The sequence below is a fragment of the Leucopleurus acutus genome, assembly GCF_964270905.1.
Source record: "Leucopleurus acutus genome assembly, chromosome: 1".
NCBI lineage: Eukaryota > Metazoa > Chordata > Mammalia > Artiodactyla > Delphinidae > Leucopleurus > Leucopleurus acutus.
The window spans coordinates 127,317,749-127,345,344 of NC_139142.1; the positions used below are offsets into that span (position 1 = coordinate 127,317,749).

Here is a 27,596-nt window from a genome sequence, read left to right on the forward strand (position 1 = left end):
ACCACCATAATTTCATTTTCTCCAAAGAGAAAAGGAAGATAGACCTATATTTTCCACAGTTGTGAGTATTAACAACTGTGGAATTAAGATGTAGAATTATCTTTTTCTTAAATGGTGTTACCTTTGAATGAAATAGCTTTTCGTTTGAATTTAAGCATCTTGAATAAATTATATTTCTCCTTAATGCACAGATATAGATACATTTGAAAACCATGTTGAGCAAAAGAATTTTAGTTCTAGCCTTGGTCTTAGAAGGCATCTTCAATAAGGAAGTATTAAGAGAAATGGTGAAGAATTATTCTTCTCTTTCTCCATGCTCCCATACACACCACACTATACTAGTTACATATTCGCAGACTATCACTGGGTTAGACTGAATTGCACAATTTCTCTAAGGTCTAACATTGTAGCTGATATTTAGTAAGTGCTCAATAAATATTTGCGGAGTGGACAAGACAGCTTAGGTTTAAAACTGTAAGTTCTATGCCAGAGATCATCCACTGGAAGCCCTATAATGTATCAAATAAGATTTCAAGAGGCTAAAGATGCGATTTTAAAGTAAATTTTAGAAAAAAGGAAAAAAAGTTGAGCTAGCATAGTGTCTATGACCTTTCAGAATTACATACGTTTGACCATGCTTTGAACAGAATATGTTCCACTGATATTATCCTTCCTAAGTATCCCCTTTGATATGTCATTCCTGATTTTAATGGCTCCCTCCTTCTATGGTACCGAGTACAGCCCCTTAGCAGCATAGCACGGTCATTTGAAGTATAAGCTCTGGGTATGATTCTCAGACCCACAACTTACTAGCACGTGACTACGGGCAGGTAATTTAACCTCTCCTAGCCACACTGTGTATCAACTGTGTATCTCCTAGAGCTACTGTAAAGATGTAGTGAGATGATATATGCAAAGCACTTAGCAGGTACCTGGCATACAGTAAGTGCTCAATCGATGTTGGCTATTAATATCCACAATTTTAAGCCTTATATACTTCTTTAAAAACATCCATTTTTTAACAGCTTTATTGAGATATAATTCATATACCATAAAATCTACCTTTTGAACTTTAAAATTCAATTTTAGTATATTCAGACAATTGTGCAATCATCTCAATGATTACTAGTATCTAATTCCAGAACATTTCATATCTATTTGTAGTCATTCCCCATTCTCCCCTTTTTCCTGCCCCTGGAAACTACTAATCTACTTTCTGTCTATAGATCTGCCTATCCTTGAGACTTCATAGAAATAGGATCGCACGACATGTGGCCTTTTGTGACTGGCTTCTTTCATTCAGCATGTTTTTAAGGTTCACCCATGTCGGCCTCTATTGGTACTTCCTTCTTTTCTGTGACTGAATAATATTCCACTGTATGGATATGGATACACCCACATTTTGCTTATCAACTCATCATTTGATGGCTATCTTGATTGTTTCCACTTTTTGGGAATTAGGAATAATATTTCTGTATGTTTCTGTGTGGTGTTTGATTTTGTCAAATGCTTTTTTCCATGGCTATGGAGATGATGGTGTGGTTTTGTCCTTTATTCTATCCATATGGAATAGTACATTGACTGATTTTTTGGATATTAAACTAACCTTCCATTCCTGGGATAAATCCCACTTGGTCATGGTATATAATCCTTTAAGTTGCTGATTTCTGTTTGCTAGTATTTTGTTGAGGATTCTTGCATCTATATTCATAAAGGATACTGGTATATAGTTTCCACGGGATGTCTTTGTCTGAAAGGTCTTCTACCATCTGGCCTCAATTTTTAAACTGAGAAATATTTTCAATGGCTTGATTTGCAGAATATTACTTTCTAGTTTATCTGCCTCCCAACCTTTCTCTCCAACCCCTTCCCTATCCCTATTCTACTCCACTAAGACTTTCTGCAAACTCCAGCCTCTAGTTGTTGACTAATTCTACTTCTTCTCCGTTCACTCTACTTACCCATATCTTACAAAACCTGTATCAAATCCCTCTTTCTCTTGAAGCCTTGACAAATCATCCAACTCACAGAGCTCTCTCATTTTTTAGAATGCTAATGACATATTACAAACTAACATTTGCTTGTTGCTTACAACTTATAAAACTCATTGTGCATTTAATTCTCACAATCCTGAGAAATGTGTGCTTACTATTAAGCAAATTTTGTACAGAATTAAGTGGTCCATAATTATATAGCTACAAGGTAAAAAACATTAAACCCTAAGCTACTAGTGACATTTTGAAGAAAGTGTTCCACTGATATATCACCTTCTAGCTCTGAGATTAAGCTTTTATTTCTCAAATTCAGTCTTTCCTCCTGCGTGTACCTAACAAATACTTATAATTCATGCTGACTACACATCAGATGCTACGCGGGGTAGTGAGAAGAATGACTAAAGGATAGACTCCAAAGAGAATGCAAACCACCACTACCCCAAAATCGGTATGTTTGACCAGAAACTGTAATCTTCAAAAATTAATGCTAAAAAATCACCACTAAACTGATAAGCAAATTATCTCACCCCAAAAGATTAGAAATTAGTGTTTTATAGGCAAATCTTGCATAGAAATGTTATCATCTGTATAATAAATAAAATTAATTTTTTAAAAGATTAGAAATTAGTCATTTATGGGATTAAAATCCTTTAAAAATATTCTACACTGAAGAAACCAATGACTTTTAAATCCAAACATCGTTAGGGTTGTATTCTTAAGACTTTAGTTGTATCAACAGAAGTATATAAATTTGTAACCTCATTGAGTATAATATATTCAATTTGAGACGATGATAAACTATGAGAATCGGCGACCTACCTGACACCTACCTAACCAAAGGCAATTTAGAATATCAATGGTGATTATAGGAAACTTTTGAAATCCTCAAACTTACACAGCTCTAAAATTTCCCAAACTGAATGGAACACCTATTTCAATTGGTAATTTGATGCTTCCAAACATTAACAGAGCTTACTTTCAGGAGACCCAAAGAGCTGTGGGAAATAGAGACTCCACTCTTAAAGGGCACACACAACACATGTTCTGAGACCAAAGGCAGCAGCAGTAATTTGAAAGGAGCCTGGGTCATACCCACCTGCTGATCTTAGAGAGCCTACCAGAGAGGAAGGGGGCAACTGGGGCTCACCCTGGGGACACCAACGCTGGCAACAATCATTTTGGGGAGCTCATTCTACCACGAGGGCACTGCTATTGGCAACTGCCATTTTGGAATTCACCCTCTAGCTTATTAGCACCAAGACCTGGCCCTGCCCACCAACCAGTAACCACCAGTCCTGGGACACCCCAGTCCTAGCACATAGTGGTGCAGGGACACAGTCCCACCTACTAGCAGGGCTGTTGCCATAGGACATCCTGAGCCCCAAGATGCCCTGGAACTGGCCCCAGCCACCAGAGGGCCCAGGGCCCTGCGATACCCACCAGTGGGCCAGCACTAGCCCCAGGCCCCCAGGACCTTGCAGCCAGCTGTCGGGACTGGCCCAATCCATCAGTGGGCTGGCACTAGCCCCAGGACCCAGCCTCACGCACCAGTGGGAGGGTACCAGCTCTGGGATCCCTTGGGCCCAGCCACACCCAGCACTGGGCAAGACCCAGACCACTCACCAGCAGGCTGACACTAGCTCCGAGACTCCTGCCCCTGCAACCTGCCACCCCCTCCCCTGGGACCCAGCTCTGCCCACCAGTGGTCCAGCACTAGCCCCAGAACCTCTGAAGCTCTGCAGCAAGGTGCCCTGTGACCCAGTCCTGCCCACCAATGGGCCAGCACCAGGACCACAAATCCCAGGCCCTGTGTAGCCAGTTATGCCAGGACCTCACCCTGCCCACAAGCAGCCAGCAGCCTCCACATTAGGCAGAGCCTATCAACCAACCAGGCCAGGGGCCAGCCATGCCTACAAGTAGGCTAGCAGTAGTCAGCTCGCCACAACAGAAGGGCCCACAAAACCCACACAGAGGGCCCCCTAGAGCAGGTAGCTTGCTGAACAAAGGGGAATGTGCTGCTGGGTCCCATAGGATGTCTCCTACATAAGGCCACTTTGCCAAGATCAGGAAATATAACCAACATACCAAATACATAGAAATAAAAATAGAAAATTAGGCAAAATGAGGTGACAAAGGAATATGTTCCAAATGAAAGAACAAGATAAAACACCAGAAGCACTAAGTGAACTGGAGGTAAGCAATCTACCCAATAAAGAGTTCAAGGTAATAATCATAAAGATGCTCAAAGAACTTAGAAGAAGAACAGATGAACACAATGAGAATTTTGACAAAGAGTTAGAAAATATAAAGAAGAACCAAACAGAGCTGAAGAATACAATAACTGAAATAAAAAATACACTGGAAGGCATCAACAGTAGATTGTATGATACAGAGGAACAGATCAGTGAACTAGAAGACAGAGGAGGGGATATCACCCAAGCAAAAAAAGAAAAAAGACTTTTTAAAAATAAGGACAGTTTAAGAGGCCTCTGGGACAACATCAAATGTGCCGGTGGTCCCAGAAAAATAAAGAGAGAAAGGGGCAGAGAACATATTTGAAGACATAATAGCTGAAAACTCCCCTAACCTGGGAAAGGAAGCACAGAGAGTCCCATACAGGATTAATGCAAAGAGGAACATACCAAGGCACATTGTAATTAAAATGACAAAAATTGAAGATAAAGAGAGAATATTAAAAACAACAAAGGAAAAACAACTAGTTATATACAAGGGAATTCCCGTAAGGCTGTGAGCTGACTTTTCAGCACAAACTCTGCAGGCCAGAAGGGAGTGGCATGATACGTTTAAAATGATGAAAGGAAAAAACCAAGAATACCCAGCAAGACTATCATTCCTAGTTGAAGGGGAGATCAAGAGTCTTACCGACAAGTAAAAGCTAAAAGTGTTCAGTGGCACAAAACAGGCTTTATAAGAAATGTTAAAGGGACTTCTCTAAGCAGAAAAGAAAAGGTCACAATTGGAAATATGAAAAGTATGAGAGGGAAAAACCTCATTGGTGAAGGCAAATATACGATAAAGACAGCAGATCAACCACTTATAAAGCTAGTAGGAAAATTAAAAGACAAAAGTAGTAAAATCATCTATATCCACAATAAGTAGTTAAGGGATACACAAAACAAAACTTATCAACCTGGTTTCTCTGATTCATCTCTGCTAGTTCATATGCTTGCTGGTGAAGGCTAGGCCCAGCATTGGAATGAAAGCTGCTAATTGGGAAAATCCTGAAAGGTCTCTAGAATTAAAGCTAGAGACCAGCCCGCTAAGTTATGTGATCAGGCTCAGGCAACTGCTAGACAACTTCATCAAGCAATTCCTAGGACTTTTCCAAAGCCTGTCAACTGGGACAAAATTCAAGCTTGCACGCAAATCTGATGAATCTGTTCATGACTATTATAATTAACTCCAGACTGTTAAGGGAAATTCTGGTCTTCCTTCAAATGTTGATCCCACCTGGGGAGCCTCTAATTTTATGTTTATCAATAGGCTGAACCGGGACCTTTCCCTTCTGGTAAAAAGGACCAGGATGGAATGGGAAACTATGTCCACTCCAGATTAGGTAATCTGGTGAACCAGCTCTCTCGCACTCTAGAGCAGTCACCTAAAAGGAAGACCAACAAAATTCTTAATCTTCAACTCCAGCAAATGAAGGTCCCTAAATGAAACCAAAACCCTCCTAAGTTTCTGCTATCTTTGCAAAACAGCCGGGACACTGGAAAACAGACTGTTATAAATTCGAGCACTTCCGGCACCTTGAGGCCTCTAACCAGTTTTTCCATTGCTCTCCCAGTCCTCAAGGAAGTGGCTCTGAGGAACTACAGGGGATCTTCCCAATCCTCCCTCTTAACCATCTTAGGGAAATGTTTCTCCAGATTGGGGCTGAATCTCCTCCAGTCCTAACTGACACCAAAGCCAACACACCCGGTGCTCAACTCTGCTACTATAAAGCAGCCCCTGCCTTGGAGTACTGAACAGTTCAAATATCAGGGATCTCTACTGAACCACAAGAGGTTCCTGTCTTTGAACCTATACCCTTTTGTTTAGACCCTTTGAGAAATACATACTCTTTTCTCCTTAGTTCCTCCACCCCTATCCATTTTTAGCTAAGACTTCTTAGGGAAGTATCATGCCAGAATTTCTTTCTCCCAAAACAGGAGAAAAATTCATTACTGCCACTGCCCGTCTGGTGAAAGCCACCAAGAAAACTATTATGGGATCCCCTTTAACCATTTTTGTACCTCATGCAGTAAAAGCTCTCCTGAATTCTCATCATATTCAACAATTCTCAGTCAGCTGCCTCACCTCCTCTGAAGTCTTTTTGTTAACTGCTCCTCACATCACTCTTTTACAGAGTGACGGTAACCCTGCTACTCTTCTCCCCTCTGTCACTGATGAAGTCCCTCATGACTGCTTAACGCTGATAGATCACCTCGCGACTCCTTGAGATGATCTGCAGGAAAATGCTTTGGGTAACACTGATTTCTCATGGTTCACTGATGGTTTCTATTTAAAAAGTGACAATGACAAATATTGTGCTGGACATGCTATTACAACTCCTTTTAATGTTGTTGAAGCAGCATCTTTACTTATGGCTACTTTGGCGTAACAGGCTGAATTATGTGCTCTTACACAGGCTTGTACTTCAGCCAAGGACAAAAGTGCCACTGATAGTAGATGTGCTTTCAGAGTAGCTCATACTTTTGGAATGTTGTGGAAGCAGTATGGCTTCCTTACTTGTAGTGGAAATAAAATTTAAAATGGCCCTTATATTCAGGAATTGCTAGATGCAATACTTTCATCTGCTGCTTTGGCTATTATTAAGATTCTAAAGTTGACCTTCTGGAAGCTAAAAGAAATCACCTTGTTGACATTTCCACAAGGAATGCTGTCCTTAAAGGAACCAACAACAGCCAAACCTCTGGCATGGTCCAAAGAGATATTTCCCCAAATTATAACTTAGAAAAACTGGTTAGAGAAGCCGAACACAATTGGCCTCAGAGAAGGAAAAACAAGACTGGAAGTTCAACAATTCTTGGTTTGACAAAAAGAGAAAGCTCTGGTTTGGACCAAATAACTACTCAGTCCTAGCAGTGATTCTAGAATTCCCAATCCTAACCACTGTACATACATTAAACCATTGGTCTACTGACATAATGATAGCATTCATGAATCAATATTGGTGAAGAAACATTAAGAAGGCTGCAAGAAGTTCCTACCTCACTTATCCCACGCGTCTGAAATATAACCCAGAGAAGCCTGTTTGCACTGCTCCCGGACATTTCAAACTGCCTAATAACCATTTGAGGTCTGGAAAAAGCATTTCATACAACTTCCTCTGTCTCATGAATATAAATATGTTTTAGTCCTGGTCTGTCTGTTTTCACACTGGGCTGAAGGCATCTCTTGCAGACAGGCTACTGCCTCTTCTGTGGCTGAAGTCCCTTTGAAAAAGATTATCCCTACCTGGGTAACTCCTCTTGAACTTCATAGTGATCAAGGAACTCATCTTACTAGTCAGTACTTTGACAACTGTGCACTGTTTGGCCAGTTTTACAACGCTTTCACCATGTGTACCACTGTTAACCCTCTAGTTTAGTCAAATGCACTAATGATATTATTAAGACTCAAACGGCAAATTTGTAGAGTCCCTAAAAACACCTTGGCCAAAAGCATTGCCATAGGTCCTTCTAAATCTTAGGTCCATCCCTTTTGGAACTCATAAACTCTCATACTTTGAAACAGTCATAGAATACCCAATGAACTTGGCTCCTGCCCCTTTTGACTCACTGATAAGAGAGATACTGCAATACTGCAAAGGCCTAATTGCTTCTCTTAAAAATAACCATGTTTTGTTAGAGCAATCTTTTTTACAGTGTGCTCTTGGGAGACAAAGACGTTCAGCATCACACCTTACACCCTGGAGAGTTTATCTAATTGGAAAAGACCTCCAGAAAGACTTTCTCCAACCTTGCTGGAAAGATCCCCTATCTGGTACTGCTAACCAACCCCTGTGCCACTGAACTCCAGGGAATAGACTTTTGGATTCACGTGATACACTAAAAGAAAGCACCAAACCCTGACTGGACCTGCACATCATCTGGGGTCCTGAAAGTAAAAATGTTCTAGAATTGAAGCAGACAACACCTGATGAGATAGTTTTCTCAAGATAATCTGGACCAGTCCTGTTGGAAGCTTGCCTGTCAGACCTTTAATGATGACATAACACTTCAGAAGATCTCCTATGTCTACGATCTTGATAACAAATGGATTTTACACAAAAAGTGCCTGAGAGTTCTCCCTCCTATCCCTCCTTGTTACTAGAATGCGACCTCAATAGGTTTTCAATCTGTGTACTTTCCCTCTGACATGGGAAACTACACCCAAGGTCCTTCCGGGCATTGAGAGACAAAAAGCTGCTGAAACCAGAAAACTGGACTCTTGATCAGCAATGCTTTCAGAGAAAGCTCTTGATCAAAAGGGGGAAGTGTAAAAATTAATAAACAGAAACCTCAATTAAGATAGAGTTGGGAGACCAGAAAGGGGAGCTCTAACACCTATGACAAGAGTAGAGCCTAACAGGAAAAAGAAAGACTTCCTCTTCTTGCCTGGCAAGAGCTCATCCAATTAGAGGAGACTGTCACAACCTCAGCCAATGAAAAGCCACTATACTTCAAACTGTCAATTTCTCCAATGGACTCTGTTTACTATAGCCCTCGAATTTCCCTTTCCCTTCTTTAAGAGTCCTCTCCTTGCTGTGGAAGGACTTGCATGTGGTTTGCCATGGTTGCAGACCCCAAGCTGCAATTCTTTGCTGATTCTGAATAAACCCATTTTGGCTGTAGGAATAACTGGCAGTCTATTTGTCAAAAACTGTCACTGCACTTGCCCTCTCATGGTAAACTAGAAAGGTACAAGAAATTGCTTTCTTTAAATGAGATATCAGGCAGTATGGGACTGTGATTCTAGAGATAAAAGAAACAAACAAGGGAAGACCTTTCTGCCAAAAGACTTTCTAGATTGCAGCATGGGATGGGGAGACCAAAGTAGAACACGGTGGTCTCACTGAATTGATGAAATAGATCAGAGTTTAGAGAGAATAAGGTGGTTAAAATGTGAGGGGCTTAGTACCAGAGGGAGACAATGCAGTCAAGAAACCTTATGGGGGTCCCACCAAGTCTTTGGCTGAAGGCTAAACTGGGTATACATATGGTGAAACGCCACAAGACTGGATAAAGAACAAAGACCAGGTAATTTGTATGCTGAATAATCCCCAGAGCTCATACAGAGTTGGGGACATTTGAGTTCTGACTAGCCAGAGTGGAAAGACCTAGCTGAACACTGAGAACATTCAGCAGAAACTCCAGAAGGATCCCAACTTAGTAATCTTAATAAAGTTTAGTATCTTAGTAAAAGATAAGCTAGTACCTAACAAAGCTTAAAATTAAGTGTCAAAAGGGTCAAGCTGTACTGCAAGCGACTTAACCACTTTACAGAAGAAAGTCCAGCACTCTTTAAAGAAAGAAAACAAAATCCACACGTTCAATAAGGTAATGGTCACAATGTTCAGCATTCTTTCAAAAATTAACAGGCATGAAAAAAGCATATATATTTGAAAAATAACTGCCAAAGTTTTCCAAATTTGATGAAAATATAAACTCATAGGTCCAAGAATTTCCAATGAACCTCAAATGGGAAGAAAAACAAAGAAAACTACACAGAAGCACATCATAATCAAATTGTTGAAAATCAGTAAAAAGAAAACATTTTTAAAGCCCCCAGAGAAAAAATGTTATATACAGTAAAACAAAGATAAGAATGACTGCTAACTTCTTATCAGAAACAGAGCAAGTCATAAAAAAACAGAATGACATCTTTCAAGTGTTGAAAGTAAAATAAAATAAAATAAAAACTGTTGAATCAGAATTTTATATTCAGGAAAAAGTCATAAAAAATGAAAACAAAATAAAGACATTTTCAGACAAACAGAAGCTGAGAGAATTTTTCACTAATGGACCGGCACTATAAGAAATGCTAAAGAAAGATCTTTATATAGAAGGAAAATGATATCAGAAAGAAACATGGACCAAAAAAAACCCAAAAAAAAAAGAAGAGGGTCAGAAAAGGCAAGTATGTGAGTAAATGTAAAATAATTTTGTTTTCCCATTTAAAAAATTTTTTGAAAAGATAGTTGAATTTTTAAAACAAAAAGTGTAGCAATGTACTATGGGCTATATAACATACATCAGTAGTGAATTATAGAACAACAGTAGCATGAAGGATGGAATGAGAAATATAAGAATTCTGTTGTACTGTTATTACATTGTATATGAAGTAACATAATACTTTTAAATAATAGACTGTGATTAAGATGCATGTTGTAATTACTAAAGCAAGCACTTTAAAAAGAGGCTTAGCTGGGGCACCCCTGGTGGCTCAGTGGTTGGGAATCCGTCTGCCAATGCAGGGGACACAGGTTCGAGCCCTGGTCCGGGGAGATCCCACATGCCGCAAAGCAACTAAGCCTGTGAGCCACAACTACTGAGCCTGCACTCTAGAGCCCACAAGCCACAACTACTGAGCCTATGCACCACAACTACTGAGCCTGTGCTCTGGAGCCCGTGAGCCACAACTACTGAGCCCGCATGCCACAACTACTGAGGCCCACACACCTAGAGCCCGTGCTCCACAACAAGAGAAGCTACTGCAATGAGAAGCCTGCGCACTGCAGCAAAGAGTGGCACCCGCTCACCGCAACTAGAGAAAAGCCTGCACACAGCAGCAAAGACACAACACAGCCAAAAATAAAACTAAATAAAATAAATAAATTTATATAAAAAAGAGGCTTAGCTAATAATCCAAAATAAAAGATAAAATGGAGCACTAAATTCATCCAAAATAAGGCAGAAAAAGAGGAGAAAAAGAACAAAAAGCAAATGGGACAAGTAGAAAAAAAAATCAAAATGGGAGATTCAAACCCAATCATATCAAAAATTCGTTAAATACTGAACAAAAACCCCCTCACCAAAAAAAAAAAAAAAAATCAGGCACAGGAGAGTACATATTGTATCAGTCCATTTATGTGAACTAATAGAATAAGAAAAATTAATAAAAAGGGTCAGTGGTTGCCTGGGGCCAAAGGTATGACAAATCTTTTTAGGGTATGGAAATATTCTATATCTTAATTTAAGTGATGGTTACATGACTGTGTACCTTTGGTATATAAATGGATGCATTCTACTGTGTGTAAATTATACTTCAATAAAGTCTTTTTAAAAGTTTAAAAAACTTTTTAAATGGCAAAACAGAGATTTAAACCCAGGCAACTTGGCAACAAGCACTTATGTTCTTATTGATTCACTATGTCACTTCTTGTCTGGCCTGAAAGATTAAGTCATCATTTCAATATAACTTTCCAATACATGGTACTGTGACTTAAAAAAAAAAAAGTGCTCAGTTTTTAAACTGAAATATCCTTGGAACAAAAAGTTAAATCCCCAGAAATTAATTTATCAAGAAAAGCCTAACACGTAAATGATGATATCAGTGATGAACATTATAGGACAAATAAATGAAGAGATTTATATTATGTTCCTAGATGAGAAGTCAATCTTCTAGAGAGAGCACTTATCCCTCAATTTAATATAGACAGGTAATATGACACCAATCAAAATTCCAATGAGAGTTTTGTACAGGAAGGTAAGATACTTGGAAAACTAATTTGATAGTTTATCTGAAAGAATGGGAAAGAATAGCCAAAAGGTTCTGAAAAATCAAATAAGAGGGCATCTTGCCTACCATATTACAACACATCTTTTAAAACCTAATAATTAAAGCAACCTGGTACTAGTGAAAATACTGAGGACTGATGTTACAGAGAGGGCAACATAGGTTGTTCCAGACTTTGCTTCCCTTCACGAGAAGCACAACTAACAACCATTAAAAAAAACAAGACATCACTGAGAGAATCCTAGAACACAAGGTTAAGCCTGAAGCACTCCCCTGCACCATAGAGACCCAGACAGACTCCATTAGGAGGGTTATGAAAAGCGGCCTACACTGTGACCGCATTGCCCCTCCCCCAGGCCATTGCAGCACCATGTGAAGAGATCTCTCTGGACCCTCTGGTTCCTCCAGTGGGAAAAGAGAAGCCAGAATTGTGAGTTAATTTGTGGGAGCCACTACTCTGATCTCGTACCACAGGGATCGCAGGGGACTCTGCGGCGCTCAAGCACTGGGAACGTGACTGTGACAGTGAAGCGGGTAGGGGCTTGCAGCACACAGATCTTGGCAGGCTGAATTCCTACCTGCGGTGACCAAGCAGTAATCCCAACCAGTGGCTTTGCTCATCTGCAGAACCAAACTGGGGGCACACTCTGATCAGGGAACACAGAGGGTGGCAGCTCTGCCTGATTCAGCTACTCAAATAAGGACTTTTGCTAGACCTAGAGCCCAGTTTGCCCTGCCCGGACAAGGAGCTGAATCACGGCACCACCCACTGTAGAGTGTCTTCCGGCCCCATGTGACCAGAAGGGCTGATAACTCGTGAAAGCTGTGTGGCTCGGTAGTGCTTGAGCCAAGAGGCAGGCAAGCAGAGCTGACTGCCCCCAGAGCAAAGCCAGCACAGGACATGAAGTGCTGGCCTGTAGCCTTGTTCATCTTATACATTACCTATGGCTACTTCGTGCTCCAGGGGCAGAGTTAAATAGTTGCAGCAGAGACCATACTGCCGGCAAAGTCTACAATATTTGCCATCTGGCCTTTTACAGAAAAAGTTTGCTGACCTCTACTCTATACCACCCCTTATGGCTCATGGCCATAGTAAGCTGCAAACTGCATCTACAGGATTTGGTGATATAATAAGACCAGAGATTAATTTAGATCTCCAGTTCTTTATATATTTTTTTAAGATTTTTTTTGATGTGGACCATTTTTAAAGTCTTTATTGAAATTGTTACAATTCTGCTTCTATTTTATGTCCGCGAGGCATGTGGGATCTCAGCTCCCCAACCAGGGATCAAACCCGCACCCCCCTGCATTGGAAGGTGAAGTCTTAACCACTGGACCGCCAGGGAAGTCCCTAGATCTCCAGTTCTTATTTTATGATCTTGATTTAAGAAAGTGTTCAGAATCCCAGCTTCTGGGACACTTTTGTGGGACAGTTTTGTTAGTTTGTTTTTGCCTCTGATATGTGTTCCTTTTATTTCAAAATATAATAGGGTTTTGTTTGTTTTTCTGGGACTGGTCTCAGTCCCACACATGGCATACCAAAAAACCTCAGAGATCTGTGGCATCAAATAGTCAATGTACACCTTTACTTTGACATTCATCAGTCTTCTAGCTATGATACCAATGTTGCTCCTTGAGACCTTGGTCATTCACTGCTCTTTAGGTGTTCAGCCTATGGGTGACATTTTCAATTATCTCTTAAACCCTCTACTCATTTGCAGAACTGTTCTTCAAGCTATGGTTTCTCAGGCACCTACCTCAGTAGACCCTGTGAACGCAATCTTGTCTATGCCAACGTGAGAAGCTATTGCTGCCCCGGCCGTTGGCCCGTATCCTGGCAAAATATTGATGACTCCCGGTGGAAAGCCAGCCTAACAAAACAGAATTGGAGGAAACGTGGCTTGTGAAAGCTGATGAAGCACGTTAAATCGGATATGCTCCAGTGGGCCCCAACTGTAAGGAGAGTGGGAGCCGCTCCTGAAGTCAGTTTCTCTTACCTCCTTGATGAGGGCTCCCATGTAGAGCGCGCTGAGTGGTGTTTGTTCTGCTGGTTTAATAACTACTGTATTGCCACAGCACAGAGCTGGAGCAATTTTCCAGGCAAACATCAGCAGGGGGAAGTTCCACTGAAAGGCAAAAACTCCAGGTTGATAGATGCACAATATTCCTCCATTACTTTGTTTTCAAGCTGTGACTTCTCAGATGTCTCAGACTAGTCCTCAACATAAATCTTGTCCCACCAGAGTATAGATGTTTGGATTTTTTAATTACTTCATTAAGAACAGAATAGGATTAACCGTGAAAATCTCTCCTGTTCTCTCTGGTCAGCAAATTACTATTTCCAGCTACCCACAAAAAGAAATCGCATGGTAAAAAGGGAGTCTTTGTTTTTTCTTTGTTTTGTTTTGGTTTTTCATTGGTGTTACTTTATATGTTTTTAAAATTAGCCTTTGGTTCCAGTAAGTTCTTGTGTATGAAAACTTTTTCTTGCATTTGTGATTTTTACACCAGGATTTCAGGCTGGTATGAAAGCTCTTCAGTGTGGAAGAACTAGAAGTCAGTGTACATTTCCAGGCAGCACCTTTTTCTTTACCTACATGTATTGTCACAAAACAAATGATTACAAAAAATAAAGTGCATCTACTGATGAGTATGCAAAAGTTTTAGTTTGTCTCTTTGACACTGCAAAAAAAAGCTCATGGAGACTAAAAAATATATGTGAGTATCTGAGTCTGCAGCCTAAAATGGTTTAAACTGATTTTAAAAGGATATTAAGCTTGTATTGTTATAAGTGCAGGCATGAGCCTCAGTACTATCAGGTGTCGTTGATAATTTCATTAAGAAAGAAAACAAAAATCCTGGTCCCCTGCCTTCAGCCCCTGACCACAATGTGTTTCTGCCTGAAGCATCTCAGCTGCCATCCTTGAAAGATTCTCACTGGCCCTGGCAAGCTTGCAAAAATATACAAGTGTCTTGCCTTCACCAAACACCCAATTTCTTTTCCCCTTAGTTGTTTATAAACTTGGGAGTACACAGTGATGTTTTAATTCCATCTACAGTATATAAATCTTGGAGTGCAGTAATTGAGCCGAGCTGGCTGACAAGCGGCTCTTGTCCTGTCAGTGAAAGCTGCAGCTCCAAGAGTCTGGGGAAGGGCAGGAAAAGCAGGTTTGAGTTCCTGCAATTAAGGTGACAGACCTCAACCCTGCTCTGAGCTGAGTAGGATTTCCCTGGGTGGTTTAGGAGCAGAAGAAGTTAAACCAAATCTCTCATCTTCCCTTTTCATTCTCTAATAAATCTCACAGTAACCTAGAGCTTATGGACCACTAAAATAATATATTAATACTTCTCAAAAATCTTTGGTTTCCAAAGCCAAAGATTATCTTGAATTGTTCTCCTATATTGTGAGAAGAGAAAACTTCTTGTCTATACTGTAAGAATTTAAATTGAGCCTTCCCTGAAACCCTTGCCAGAACGATTAGCTAGAATCTTCTGTTGGCAGATTCGATGATGTTTTGTATAGTGCCAAGGCTGTGTATGAGACAGAGAGAAAAAAAAATGTTTAATGTTCCAATCCAAACACTAAGCACTACATATATTTCCCTGTACAAGATACACAACAGCCCGGCATGGTTTCAATTATGACTGTGACGTTAATTGTACTGCTGTGTCTTCTGTAGAGTCTTCTATCTAGATTCTTATGAAAAGAAACAGTGGGAAAGAATGGGATTAAAAGATCATATAAAACAATATGCCTGGAAAAATGGTGAGTCACAGTTCTAAAAAATAAACAAGCAAATATAACAAAGTATTAATTTTCCATAAGCAGAATGGACATCCATAACCAAGGGCAGGTTATTAATACACTAGACTTTGCTTTGCTTATTTTAATCATGAGAATTCCATGACTTGAGAACTCAACTCCTGGTAACAAAGCTGAAACCCTATTAACCTGTTCAAATAAGCATTTGCAGGGAGGCTGCTAAAGATATGTCAACAACATGAACTCAGTTTTTTTTCCCCCAGTAATGGAAAACACACATTGCTGAGGTCCATGTTTTATGTATCTTTAAGAGAACTGGTTCAAGTGAAAATAAATACGAGGCGTGAGGAGATACACTCACTGGGATGATCTGTCCACACACTCCAACAGGTTCGTGTCTTGTAAAGGTAAAATAGTCTCCATCTGAAAGAAACGAGCACTGTCACTACCACAGAGTTCAGACTAGAAGAAAAACTGCAGAGGGAGAACTTGGGTGGCAGCAAAAAGCAGAAATAAAGTTGAGAAAACTTTTTTTTCCATGGTTCCTACTCAACTGTGTATGAAAGCTGGTAGAAGAGCTGTCACTTGGCAAAGGGTTTCTCCAGATATGGTCCCCAGACACCCAAACAGAGTACTGGTAAGAGGCCCTCAAAGGCAAAATAAAAGACAAGTTTATGACACTAGATGCAGTCCTGGGGGTGAAGGGTGGGGCAGGGACGGGGGCAGGTGGGCCAGGGAACTGGAAAATATTAAATATTACATTAAATATTAAAATGATATTTATATATAGAACAGTTGAGTTAAAAACTGAGGTACCTCAAAATTTTAAATAGTTTTCTGAAAGTACTAAAAAAAAGAAACTAAGTAAAATGCTATTGGATAAATTTAAAATGCTAGGTAACTGGAAAAGGTGAGGTGTAAAAGTAGGATCTATTTCATAACTCAATCCTGGTGTCCAAATGCACTTCCAGGCACTGGGGGAACCCAGGCACGTCTAGGTCTATTTCAAGAAGGCAAAAGTTCACTTCAAAGAAGATTACATCAATAACCCAAAGCCTCCACCCTCAAACCAGCCATGGAAATGAGGACAATTTAATAACCTTGTTTTCCCTATAGGAGCAATGGGAAATTGGAATAAATACCCAGGAAATCCGAACCAAATTCTTCTTTAGGAAAATACCATTATGTTTATGTGAATTATTTTAAGTGGCTAATTGAGCCACTTAAACAAGCCAAAGAATGGCTTGTTTTTCTTAGCATAAAGCTTTTCATTTCTGATATTGGGTCTTTGTTTTTCCCTCAGTTGCCAACCCTTTGGCTGCTTCACTGATACTTGTTTTCTCTCTCAAAAGCCATTCACTAGGGAAAGTGAAGACCCTCAGTTAATACTCAGGAAGAGCATTACTATTAGGGATGGGAATGAAAGTGGGGACAGGAGGAGATGCTAATTCTTCCTAGAATTAACAGCTATCTGTTGCTGGTACATCTTTTCAAAGAACTTTTTCTTCCCACATACATTAGCATCCTTTTATCCCCTCTCTTTTTTAAAAAAAAAAATACAAATGGGGTCATATTATTCACAGTCTTCTACACTTTGGTTTTTCCCACTTTTTTCATATAAATCTAACACATTTTTTTAAGCTGCTGAATGTTATTCCACTGGCTCAATAAATAATGGTACCACTGTAAACTGTCCTGAAGGACGACAGAGGTTGCTTTCAGTTCAAGCTATTATAAATAATGCTGTAACACTATCATTTTATATCTCTCTGTGTATCTGTGAAATTTCATGGTCAGAGTGTACATGCATTTCACATTTTGATCAATATTGCCAAATCACTCTTCAGAAAAATTACACAATTCATAATTCCAAAACAACATGTTTTTTTCCCTACCCTTTAACACTGGGGTTTTTCAAACATTTTAATTTTGGTCAACCTGATAGGTAAGAAAATGACAACCTGTTTTGATGATATATGGATTGAATATTTTTTCCTGTTTAATGGTCATTTAAAATTTTTTCTTCAGGTTTATATCCTTTCTCATTTTTCTACTAGGTTATTCTTTTTTAATCATTTACAGAACTCTGTGTATATTAAGAAAATTAGGCCTTTGTCATGTGTATATGCGAAGTTTTACCCTAGTCTGCCACTTGTCTCCTAATTTTGTTTCACGTATATTACTTTAAATGCAAGAATTTAGGAAGTAGGTAAGCTCAGCAACTGTAGGAAGGAAATTATTTTAGAATGTATCTCCACTACAACAAAAAAAATAGCCAAAATGTGGAAACTGTCCACAGGATGACAATAAGAAGTCTGAGTAATATCTTAAAAATCAAGTTTAACTATCCCAGCTTTGTATGCAGACAATTCAAGGACTGTCATAGATATCTTTGTTTACAATAGTGCAAGTTACCACCCTTCTTCAATTTATAAATCTCTGAAAAAGTTTTTTCCTATTAATACGTTTTAATGTTTCACATTTTTTCCCCAGAAGATATAAATGCAATATTAGGCTCCTCTTCCTGGGAAGGTTTTTCACGGGGAGCAAAAACACCGATCAACAGGCTAGAGAGTTTCATTTGCAAGGAAATCCTTCTCAAGTAAACTCCGTAATCTGGCTAAGGTGATGGATTCGGGTATTAATCAAAGACCATAGAAAGAGAGTGTAATGTCAAGATGGAGTACAAATGACCTGAGAAAAAAATGGGAATATGAACTGAAGAACCACACAGGTGTTTATTTTAGCAGCACTAGAATGGTTCAGAGAGAATTCACAGGGCACTTGCACAAGCACAGCATTGTAATTCATGAAGCGTTTTCCCCCTCTACATTCTAAATGCTGAAGAATTTAGTTGTATTACTTTTATAATTTTGAAAGTTACTGAAGGAATGAAAGAGAAGAAAAAATATAGGAAAATCTTAAAAAGCTGACCTCATAAGGAATTGAACTCGACTCCATAATTGATCCCAAGAGAAACTTGAGTTATGGGGAATGAAAACTTTCTTGGATAAACTGTTCACAGATTTGACAATGGCTGGCACAGTGAAAGAAATCGAAGAATCTTCCATCTAAGTTCCTCTAAGCAGTAGATAAATAAAGGGTATTTTGGCGCTTGAGCTCTTCCCAAAACACCGCTGAGTGAAAGAGATAAAGACAGGGTCCCAGACCTTGTACTCAGTCCGTATTCTCATCTGGTTAGTGGAAGAGGATTCTGAACACCCCTAGTCTGAACAGGGTGCCCAGAACACACGAGAACTATACCTCCTACGTGCACCCTTGGCCAGGGCTGGAGGCACCTCAGAGGTCCCACACAGCTACTATGACCCTGCTCTGGATCTCACCAAGCTTCTAGGCTAAGGTTACCCAAAGGCCAATCACTCAAGAGCCACCTTCTTAATTTTTGCCATGTTCAAGTATCACTTACCCTATTACTTATAATTTCTTAAATTAACTCGTCTTTTAAAAGCTATTTGTTAGCCTCACCTTAGGGAAAATCTATGAAATAACAGATTTCATGAGCTAGCAATATTTTCTTCTAATATTCTTCAAACCTAATCATTAAAATAAAACACGCTTACTGCATTACTGTAAAGAATCATCTTTAATTTTTATTTTTTATTGAAGTATAGTTGATTTATGTTTCAGGTACACAGCAAAGTGATTCAGTTATAAATATATATATATTCTTTTTGAGATTCTTTCCCATTATAGGTTATTACAAGATATTGAATATAGTTCCCTGTGCTATACAGTAGATCCTTGTTGTTTGTCTATTTTATATATAGTAGTCTGTATCTGTTAATCCCAAATTCCAAATTTATCCCTCCCCCACCTTTCCCCTTTGGTATGTCTGTGAGTCTACTTCTGTTTTGTAAATAAGTTCATTTGTATCATTTTTTTAAGATTCTACATATAAGTGATATCATATGATATTTGCCTTTCTCTGTCTGATTTACTTCACTTAGTATGATAATCTCTAGGCCCATCCACATTGGTGCAAATGGCATTCTTTCTTTCTTTATATGGCTGAGTAATATTCCATTGTGTATATACACACACACGTGTGTATATGTGTGTGTGTGTGTGTGTGTGTGTGTGTGTGTATATATATATATATATATATATATATCTCACATCTTCTTTATCCATTCATCTGTCGATGGACATTTAGATTGCTTCCATGTCTTGGCTATTGTGAATAGTGCCGCTATGAACACTGGGTGCATGATTCTTTCTGAGTTAGGAGAGTTTCCTCCGGACCTATGCCCAGGAGTAGGATTGCTGGATCATATGATAGCTCTATTTTTAGTTTTTTGAGGAACCTCCATACTGTTCTCCATAGTGGCTGCACCAATTTACATTCCCACCAACAGTGTAGGAGGATTCCCTTTTCTTCACACCCTCTCCAGCATTTATTGTTTGTAGACTTTTTGATGATGGCCATTCTGACCGGGGTGAGGTGATACCTCATTGTGGTTCCGATTTGCATTTCTATAGAATCATCTTGCAGGCTACTGGTGCCACATGTTATGCCCTACTGTGCTTCTCGAATTTAAATGTGTACACAAAGCACCTAGAGTTCTTGTTAAAATGCAGATTATGAATCTGTAAATCTAGGGTGGGACCTAAGAGTTGGCATTTCTATAAGCTCCCAGATTATGCCAATGCTTCTGATCCACAGACCACGCTCCAAGTAGTGAGGTTCAGAGGAACCAAGCAGGTAAAGGGTAGTCCATGTGTATTGTGATGACCTACAGCTGCTGACTTCATTTCTCTTTACTTTTTGCCTCTCTGATAACTAATTTGCCCGAAAGGAATTTGAAGTGTAGGAGAATCTAAACAATGTTTTTAACACTTTTAAAATAGGAAGATAAGAACAAAACATATATACTTCTACAGAACCTTACAAAATATTTTTACATTCTTGCCTCATTTCATGGTCAAAACAACACTATGGAAAACTAGGGCAAGTACTATTATTAGAAATTTACAATTAGAGAAAATATGGCACAGAGAGGTTAAGTCTAAAGTGATATCACTGGTTAAGTTGTGGCTCCTGCACTTGCATCTGCATCATCAGACTTCAAATTCACTTCCCTTAGAAACATATTAAAGGCTCTTTTGTGAAAAAGATATTGGATTTAGGTGGCTATCACAAACCATAGAATCAGAGTGTAACATCAAGGAGTGCAAATGGGGGGAAAAAGACAACCCTCTTACGAAGGGTGAAGATGATTCTTTGAGGATGTGGTGTGTGGACAGAGAACTCACATAGACTCTTGTATCTAAAGTTATAAAGGGAACGCTACAGAGCAACAGCCCTCTCCTCAGGTGGGGGAGCCGAAGGCTGAGCACCTCTCTGCATCTGGGGTGAGTCGACTCCAAGAGGGTGCGGAGTGTTACTTCTCCCTCTCTTCTACACCTAAGATGATGTATAATGAGTACTGCTCTCTGCCTAGAAGAAAAATTGCAGCCCATTTTTTCCCATCTTTTACATTAATAATGCTCTCTAAATATGGCAAGATGATTAAACAGATTGTTCCCTTCATTTCTCTACCTTTGTGCTATAAATCAGCCTGACATAGAAAAAAATCTCCATCCAAACTCTGATACTCCATTTGAGGTTATGATGATCTTAGGTCTTCTTACGAAATATGAGGCATTACACAGAGAGCTCAGACTCAGCAAGAAAGGACTGCATGTGATGAAAATACTAAATAAATGTTCTGAATATCACATTCTGAGACAAGAAGTTAGCATATATAACTATGGTAGAGAAAACTAAAGAAGTGGTGACACACCAAAAGAGATACTAATTCACATTTAGAATGTTTTCTCTCTCAGCCTCTTTTCCATTTCACTCAAGTAAAATATACTGTTCTTAAAAGGAGTTTATTTTAAGACACACCCAGAGACAACTTCTCTTATGTGTTTTCATACCTGAATGTTGTACTCTTTAGGAAGAATATAAAAATCTTACAATTAAAAACTCTATTTTACCATGAATTTGGTTGAACTATGGATCAAATTTTACTGAGTATGTATAGATTGAGCCATTTCTAGAATTAAACTAAGAAGAGTCTTTGTCTCTAGAGATGAGTAATAGAAAAATCTCTTCCACATTTGTGAATGTCGAGGCACTATTCTATGTTCTTTGATGGGGGCTCATTAAGTTACACAAGCAATATAGCAATTACTTAGTTATTTAGAACAATTTAAATATTTGGATTATTCCTTCAGGGTAAACGTTACTTCTTAAAGCAGATTTTACAGTTGTTTGAAAAAAAAATTTGACAGAATTATTATTCTCATAAGGATATCTGGCATTGACATAATCTACATATAAATTAGACAGAGTATGATAAGGTAATACCTATGGTCAATGAAATCGGAAGAATCTGAAATGTGCCAGAAATTGAGAAGAAATTTATCAAATATGGACCCCAAGAAATGGCTCCCAGGAATGCATGGATTCTTCAATATATGCAAATCAATGTGATACACCATATTAACAAATTGAAGGATACCATATGATCATCTCAATAGATGCAGAAAAAGCTTTCAACAAACCTCAACACCCATTTATGATAAAAGCCCTCCAGAAAGCAGGCATAGAGGGAACTTACCTCAACATAGTAACGGCCATATATGACAAACCCACAGCCAGCATCAGTCGCAGTGGTGAAACACTGAAACCATTTCCACTAAGATCAGGAACAGGACAAGGTTGCCCACTCTCACCACTCTTATTCAACATAGTTTTGCAACTTTTAGCCACAGCAATCAGAGAAGAAAAGGAAATAAAAGGAATCCAAATCGGAAAAGAAGAAGTAAAGCTGTCACTGTTTGCGGATGACATGATACTATACATAGAGAATCCTAAAGACGCCACCAGAAAACTACTAGAGCTAATCAATGAATTGGGTAAAGTAGCAGGATACAAAATTAATGCACAGAAATCTCTGGCATTCCTATACACAATGTTACTGTGCATTCCAGCTAGGCCAAGGAAAGGGGGTGGTTGTAATGGGGAAAAAAATTAAAGACAGGGACTTTTTTTTTTTTCTATTTTAAAAAGTTTTCCCTTTTTGGAGCTATTTACTTAGTCCTCTTCCCATTTTACTTCCTCATATCATTTACTCAGCAATGCAGAAGTATTTTCATAGAACTCATCAAAGTTTAGGGTTCACTTACACTGAATTGCCATTTGATTTCTGATGCAAGCTCTCAGGACTTTGTTTGGGCCATCTAAATGTGAAATCTTTCATTTTTTAAATGAATGGCTCCAAGATAAAGGTAAACATTAACTATTAAATGCTACCAAATAGTTCTTCCATTAAGGATAATGTATTATGATCTATATAGTAAAACTCTGGCCAGCTAAAGTGAACACACTTAGGGCCATTTGTGGGCCTAATGATGGAAAATCTGAAAGAGAAATTAAGGAAACACTCCTATTTACCATTGCAACAAAAAAGAATAATATACCTAGGAATAAACCTACCTAAGGAGACAAAAGACCTGTATGCAGAAAACTATAAAACACTGATGAAGGAAATTAAGATGATACAAACAGATGGAGAGATATACCATGTTCTTGGACTGGAAGAATCAACATTGTGAAAATGACTATACTACCCAAAGCAATCTACAGATTCAATGCAATCCCTGTCAAACTACCAATGGCATTTTTCACAGAACTAGAACTAAAAATTTCACAATTTGTATGGAAACACAGAAGACCCCAAATAGCCAAAGCAATCTTGAGAAAGAAAAACGGAGTTGGAGGAATCAGGCTCCCAGACTTCAGACTATACTACAAATCTACAGTAATCAAGAGAGTATGGTACTGGCACAAAAAAAGAAATCTAGATCAATCGAACAGGATAGAAAGTGCAGAGATAAGTCCACGCACTTATAGTCACCTTATCTTTGATTAAGGAGGCAAGAATATACAATGGAGAAAAGATAGCCTTTTCAATAAGTGGTGCTGGGAAAACTGGACAGCTACATGTAAAAGAATGAAGTTAGAACACTTCTTAACACCATACACAAAAATAAACTCAAAATGGATTAAAGATCTAAATGTGAGGCCAGACACTATAAAACTCTTAGAGGAAAATATAGGCAGAACACTCTATGACATTAATCAGCAAGATCCTTTTTGACCGACCTCCTAGAGAAATGGAAATAAAAACAAAAATAAACAAATGGGACCTAATGAAACTTAAAAGCGTTTGCACAGGAAAGGAAACCATAATCAAGACGAAAAGACAGGCCTCAGAATGGCAGAAAATATTTGCAAACGAAGCAACTGACAAAGGATTAACCTCCAAAATATACAAGTGGCTCATGCTGCTCAGTATCAAAAAAACAAACAACCCAATCCAAAAATGGGTGGAAGACCTAAACAGACATTCCTCCAAAGAAGATATACAGATTGCCAACAAACACATGAAAGGATGCTCAACATCACTAATCATTAGAGAAACGCAAATCAAAACTACAATGAGGTATCACTTCACACTAGTCAGAATGGCCATCATCAAAAAGTCTACACAAAACAAAACAAAAAAACCCCATAAAAAACCAATAGGGGCTTCCCTGATGGCGCGGTAGTTGAGAGTCCGCCTGCAGATGCAGGGGACACGTGTTCGTGTCCCGGTCCAGGAGGATCCCACATGCTGTGGAGCGGCTGGGCCCGTGAGCCATGGCCGCTGAGCCTGTGTGTCCGGAGCCTGTGCTCCACAACAGGAGAGGCCACAACAGTGAGAGGCCCACATACCGCAAAAAACAAACAAACAAACAAACAAAGTCTACAAACAATAAATGCTGGAGAAGGTGTGGAGAAAAGGGAACACTCTTGCACTGTTGGTGGGAATGTAAATTGATACAGTCACTGTGGAGAACAGTATGGAGGTTCCTTAAAAAAACTAAAAATAGAACTACCATATGACCCAGCCATCCCACTACTGGGCATATACCCTGAGAAAACCATAATTCAAAAAGAGTCACGTACCACAATGTTCATTGCAGCTCTATTTACAATAGCCAGGACATGGAAGCAACCTAAGTGTCCATCGACAGATGAATGGATAAAGAAGATGTGGCACATATATACAATGGAATATTACTCAGCTATAAAAAGAAACGAAATTGAGTTATTTGTAGTGAGGTGGATGGACCTAGAGTCTGTCATACAGAGTGAAGTAACCGTATGCTAACACATATATATGGAATCTAAAAAAAAAAAAAAAAGGTTCTGAAGAACCTGGGGGCAGGACAGGAATAAAGACGCAGATGTAGAGAATGGACTTGAGGACACAGGGAGGGGGAAAAGTAAGCTGGGACGAAGTGAGGGTGTGGTATGGACATATATACACTACCAAATGTAAAATAGATAGCTAGTGGGAAGCACCCGCATGGCACAGGGAGATCAGCCCGGTGCTTTGTGTCCACCTAGAGGGGTGGGATAGGGAGGGTAGGAGGGAGACGCAAGAGGGAGGGGACATGGGGATATATGTATATGTACAGCTGATTCACTTTGTTATACAGCAGAAAGTAACACACTATTGTAAAGCAATTATACTCCAATAAAGATGTTAAAAAAAAACACAAAGAAATGGCTCCCAACTACAATACGAAGAGTATTTCAAGAATTGCTACAAATCTTATATATCGGGTAACACTAAAAATGAGTTTACTTAACAGCATCAAAATCTGTTACAGAATTCAATGAACGGATGGCCACCTTCTAATCTCTAATTTGTATACAGAATTACCTTTCAAGGAGCTAGCAACCCTTTTGGTGACCCCAGTATTAAACAATTAGACCAACTACATTGAACTAGCTCATTTTGTCCTCTAGCAGATTCCTATGTATTCTGAGACTGAACAGACCTCACTGAACATTTTACAGCTATAAGGATAAACTCTATAAATGCTTATACAGACACTGGAGACAACATTAGCATACAGTGCTGCTAACACTATTTCTCCCAAGAGGCTGCTGGTAGCATCTCAGAAGTTAAACTACATGCTCCTGAGTCAGTTATGAAGATATCTTAGCTCTACTACTACTCCATTACATCATCTTGGAAAGTTACTTTACTTCTCCGGACCTCAGTTTCTCTGTCTGAAAAATGAGGAGACTGGCCTTCGTGATCCCTGAGTTCTTCTTCAGCCTTAACCTCTCAAAGAGGTTACATGTGAAGCAGACTTTGCGATCTCCTGTCACCACCAATTCAGGTAACTACCTACCCTGGGTTCTCAGGTGGGCACAGCAAATAGCTCCTCATTCTCATTCTGAGTGAACAGTAAGATCTCACCATATGGGTTATCTGCTGACAACGCTAAATTAGATCGAGCTGTTAAAGGCAAAACCTTAGGATATGAGTCAATTTCCGCACATTTTTAGCCTATTTAGTTCAACAGGTAAAACTGAAAGGAGGTGAAGTAGATAAATAATTACACATGGCCTGAGTAGCTTTTTAAACTTTTCTATATGCTAATGTATCATAAGGTCATTTTTATGTCAGAATTCAGCTTAAAGCTGGACCACATTTTCTCTGCTTACGTATCACAAAATAAATAAAATCAATACTGTTAAAGAGAAAAATCTAAGTAATGTAAATCCATTATCCTCTATTTTTCCTTCAGTGAACTAAAAACAATCTTTGTTCCTTCCCCCATCACAAGGAGTTTGTGGCCATGAGAGGTTAAAAATAATCAAAATGGGGATAAAACTACTTCCCCTGGAGGGCTTCTATGAGATTAGAGATATTGTAATGGGCACAAAGAAGGTGTACAATAAATCATAATAATAATTATTTATCATCATAATTAGCAGATGTTATTACAGAAGGGTCAAAGCACAGGATTTATGGTCAGAAAGAATGGCTCCATCGAGTACCATGGCAGGGAATAATAGACAATGTTGTAAAGGGAAGAACGTCAAGACCCTTGTGAATCAAACTAATACTGCATGATTCTGTGATAACATCCAACTGTGGGCCTTGAGGGGGATGTGACAGAAAGGGATGGGAGGATCTTTCAATTCAGAGGGAGAAACAGCTGTCCAGTGGATGGCTCAAACGTGGTCAGGCCATAACCCTTTTCTCCTCCTCCCAAATATGCTAGAGGGAGGCTACCCTTCAGGGGGAGGGGAAAAAGTACATACTTGCTCTCTCCAACTGATTATCCATTATGTAATCAAAATCTCTTTCTAAAACACAATTCTGATCAATGCATTCATTTACTTAAAATAATTCAGTGACTCACCATTACTGTGGAAGAAAACTTGCAGCACGGTTTCCCCAGGCCCAGAGCCCCTCTGTCTTGTAAATCTGGCTATACTTTCAGATCCACTAGCACACTGTACTCTCCTCTCTCCATACTTCGCACAGGTTATTATCACTGTTGGTGATGGCCCTATCTCCATCTTCACTTACCTGCCCTTGTACAGGCAGCACCTTGTACATCCCACTTCCTTCTCCAGGTAGCCTTCATACTGGGTGAGATGCCTTTTCTATGGAGTACCATTGTACTTTGTACTTCCATATGTGAATAAGCCACTCTGTATTGCACTTGGCTGTCTACCTGTTTGTTTTCTTTACTATACTATGGACATCTTACTTGTCCACCTTTGCAACTCCAGTGCTTAACACAGGTGCTCAAAAAAAAAAAATCTGTTGAATGAATGAATGTATGAAGGAATGAGGGGATGCCTGAGAGACCGAGGTTGAAGCCTGGTAGAGCAGGTGAAGGAAGAGCTCTTCCCATTACAAGGCAGAACGCCCAGGCTTCCTAAATGGGAAGGGGTCCAAGAGACAATAGCATAATTCTTCCCACTCTTTCTGGTTCTTATCCTTTAGTGTCAGGGATACTAAGCTGGATGAACTATGGAGTACGATTCAATGTAACAAAGCAGCCTTATATTAAAAAAAACCTTTCAGGTTTATTTTTATGGGTGACCAGGCAGAACTGTGCTTTCCGTCCTTGTATTTCTCCTAGGAGCAATGTTTCAGTATTTACTAACCCAGTGTCCACACCAACTTTATAGAACATAACTACCATGAATAATGAGAATCAAC

At 39.2% G+C, this 27,596-nt stretch overlaps 1 protein-coding gene across 2 annotated transcripts in view; it reads right to left on the reverse strand.

Annotated features, from left to right (window-relative positions):
• ALDH1A2 (aldehyde dehydrogenase 1 family member A2) overlaps positions 1-27,596 on the reverse strand; it is a gene marked incomplete at both ends in the record, with an annotated part of 94,178 nt that overhangs the window by 23,818 nt on the left and 42,764 nt on the right. Inside the window, 3 exons of one of the 2 annotated variants that reach the window (XM_082839675.1) lie at positions 13,496-13,609; positions 13,736-13,864; positions 15,863-15,924. In XM_082839675.1, the coding sequence (XP_082695801.1) occupies positions 13,496-13,609; positions 13,736-13,864; positions 15,863-15,924 (305 nt within the window). The remainder of the gene's footprint in view (positions 1-13,495; positions 13,610-13,735; positions 13,865-15,862; positions 15,925-27,596) is intronic. The other variant, XM_082839676.1, reaches the window with a different exon arrangement.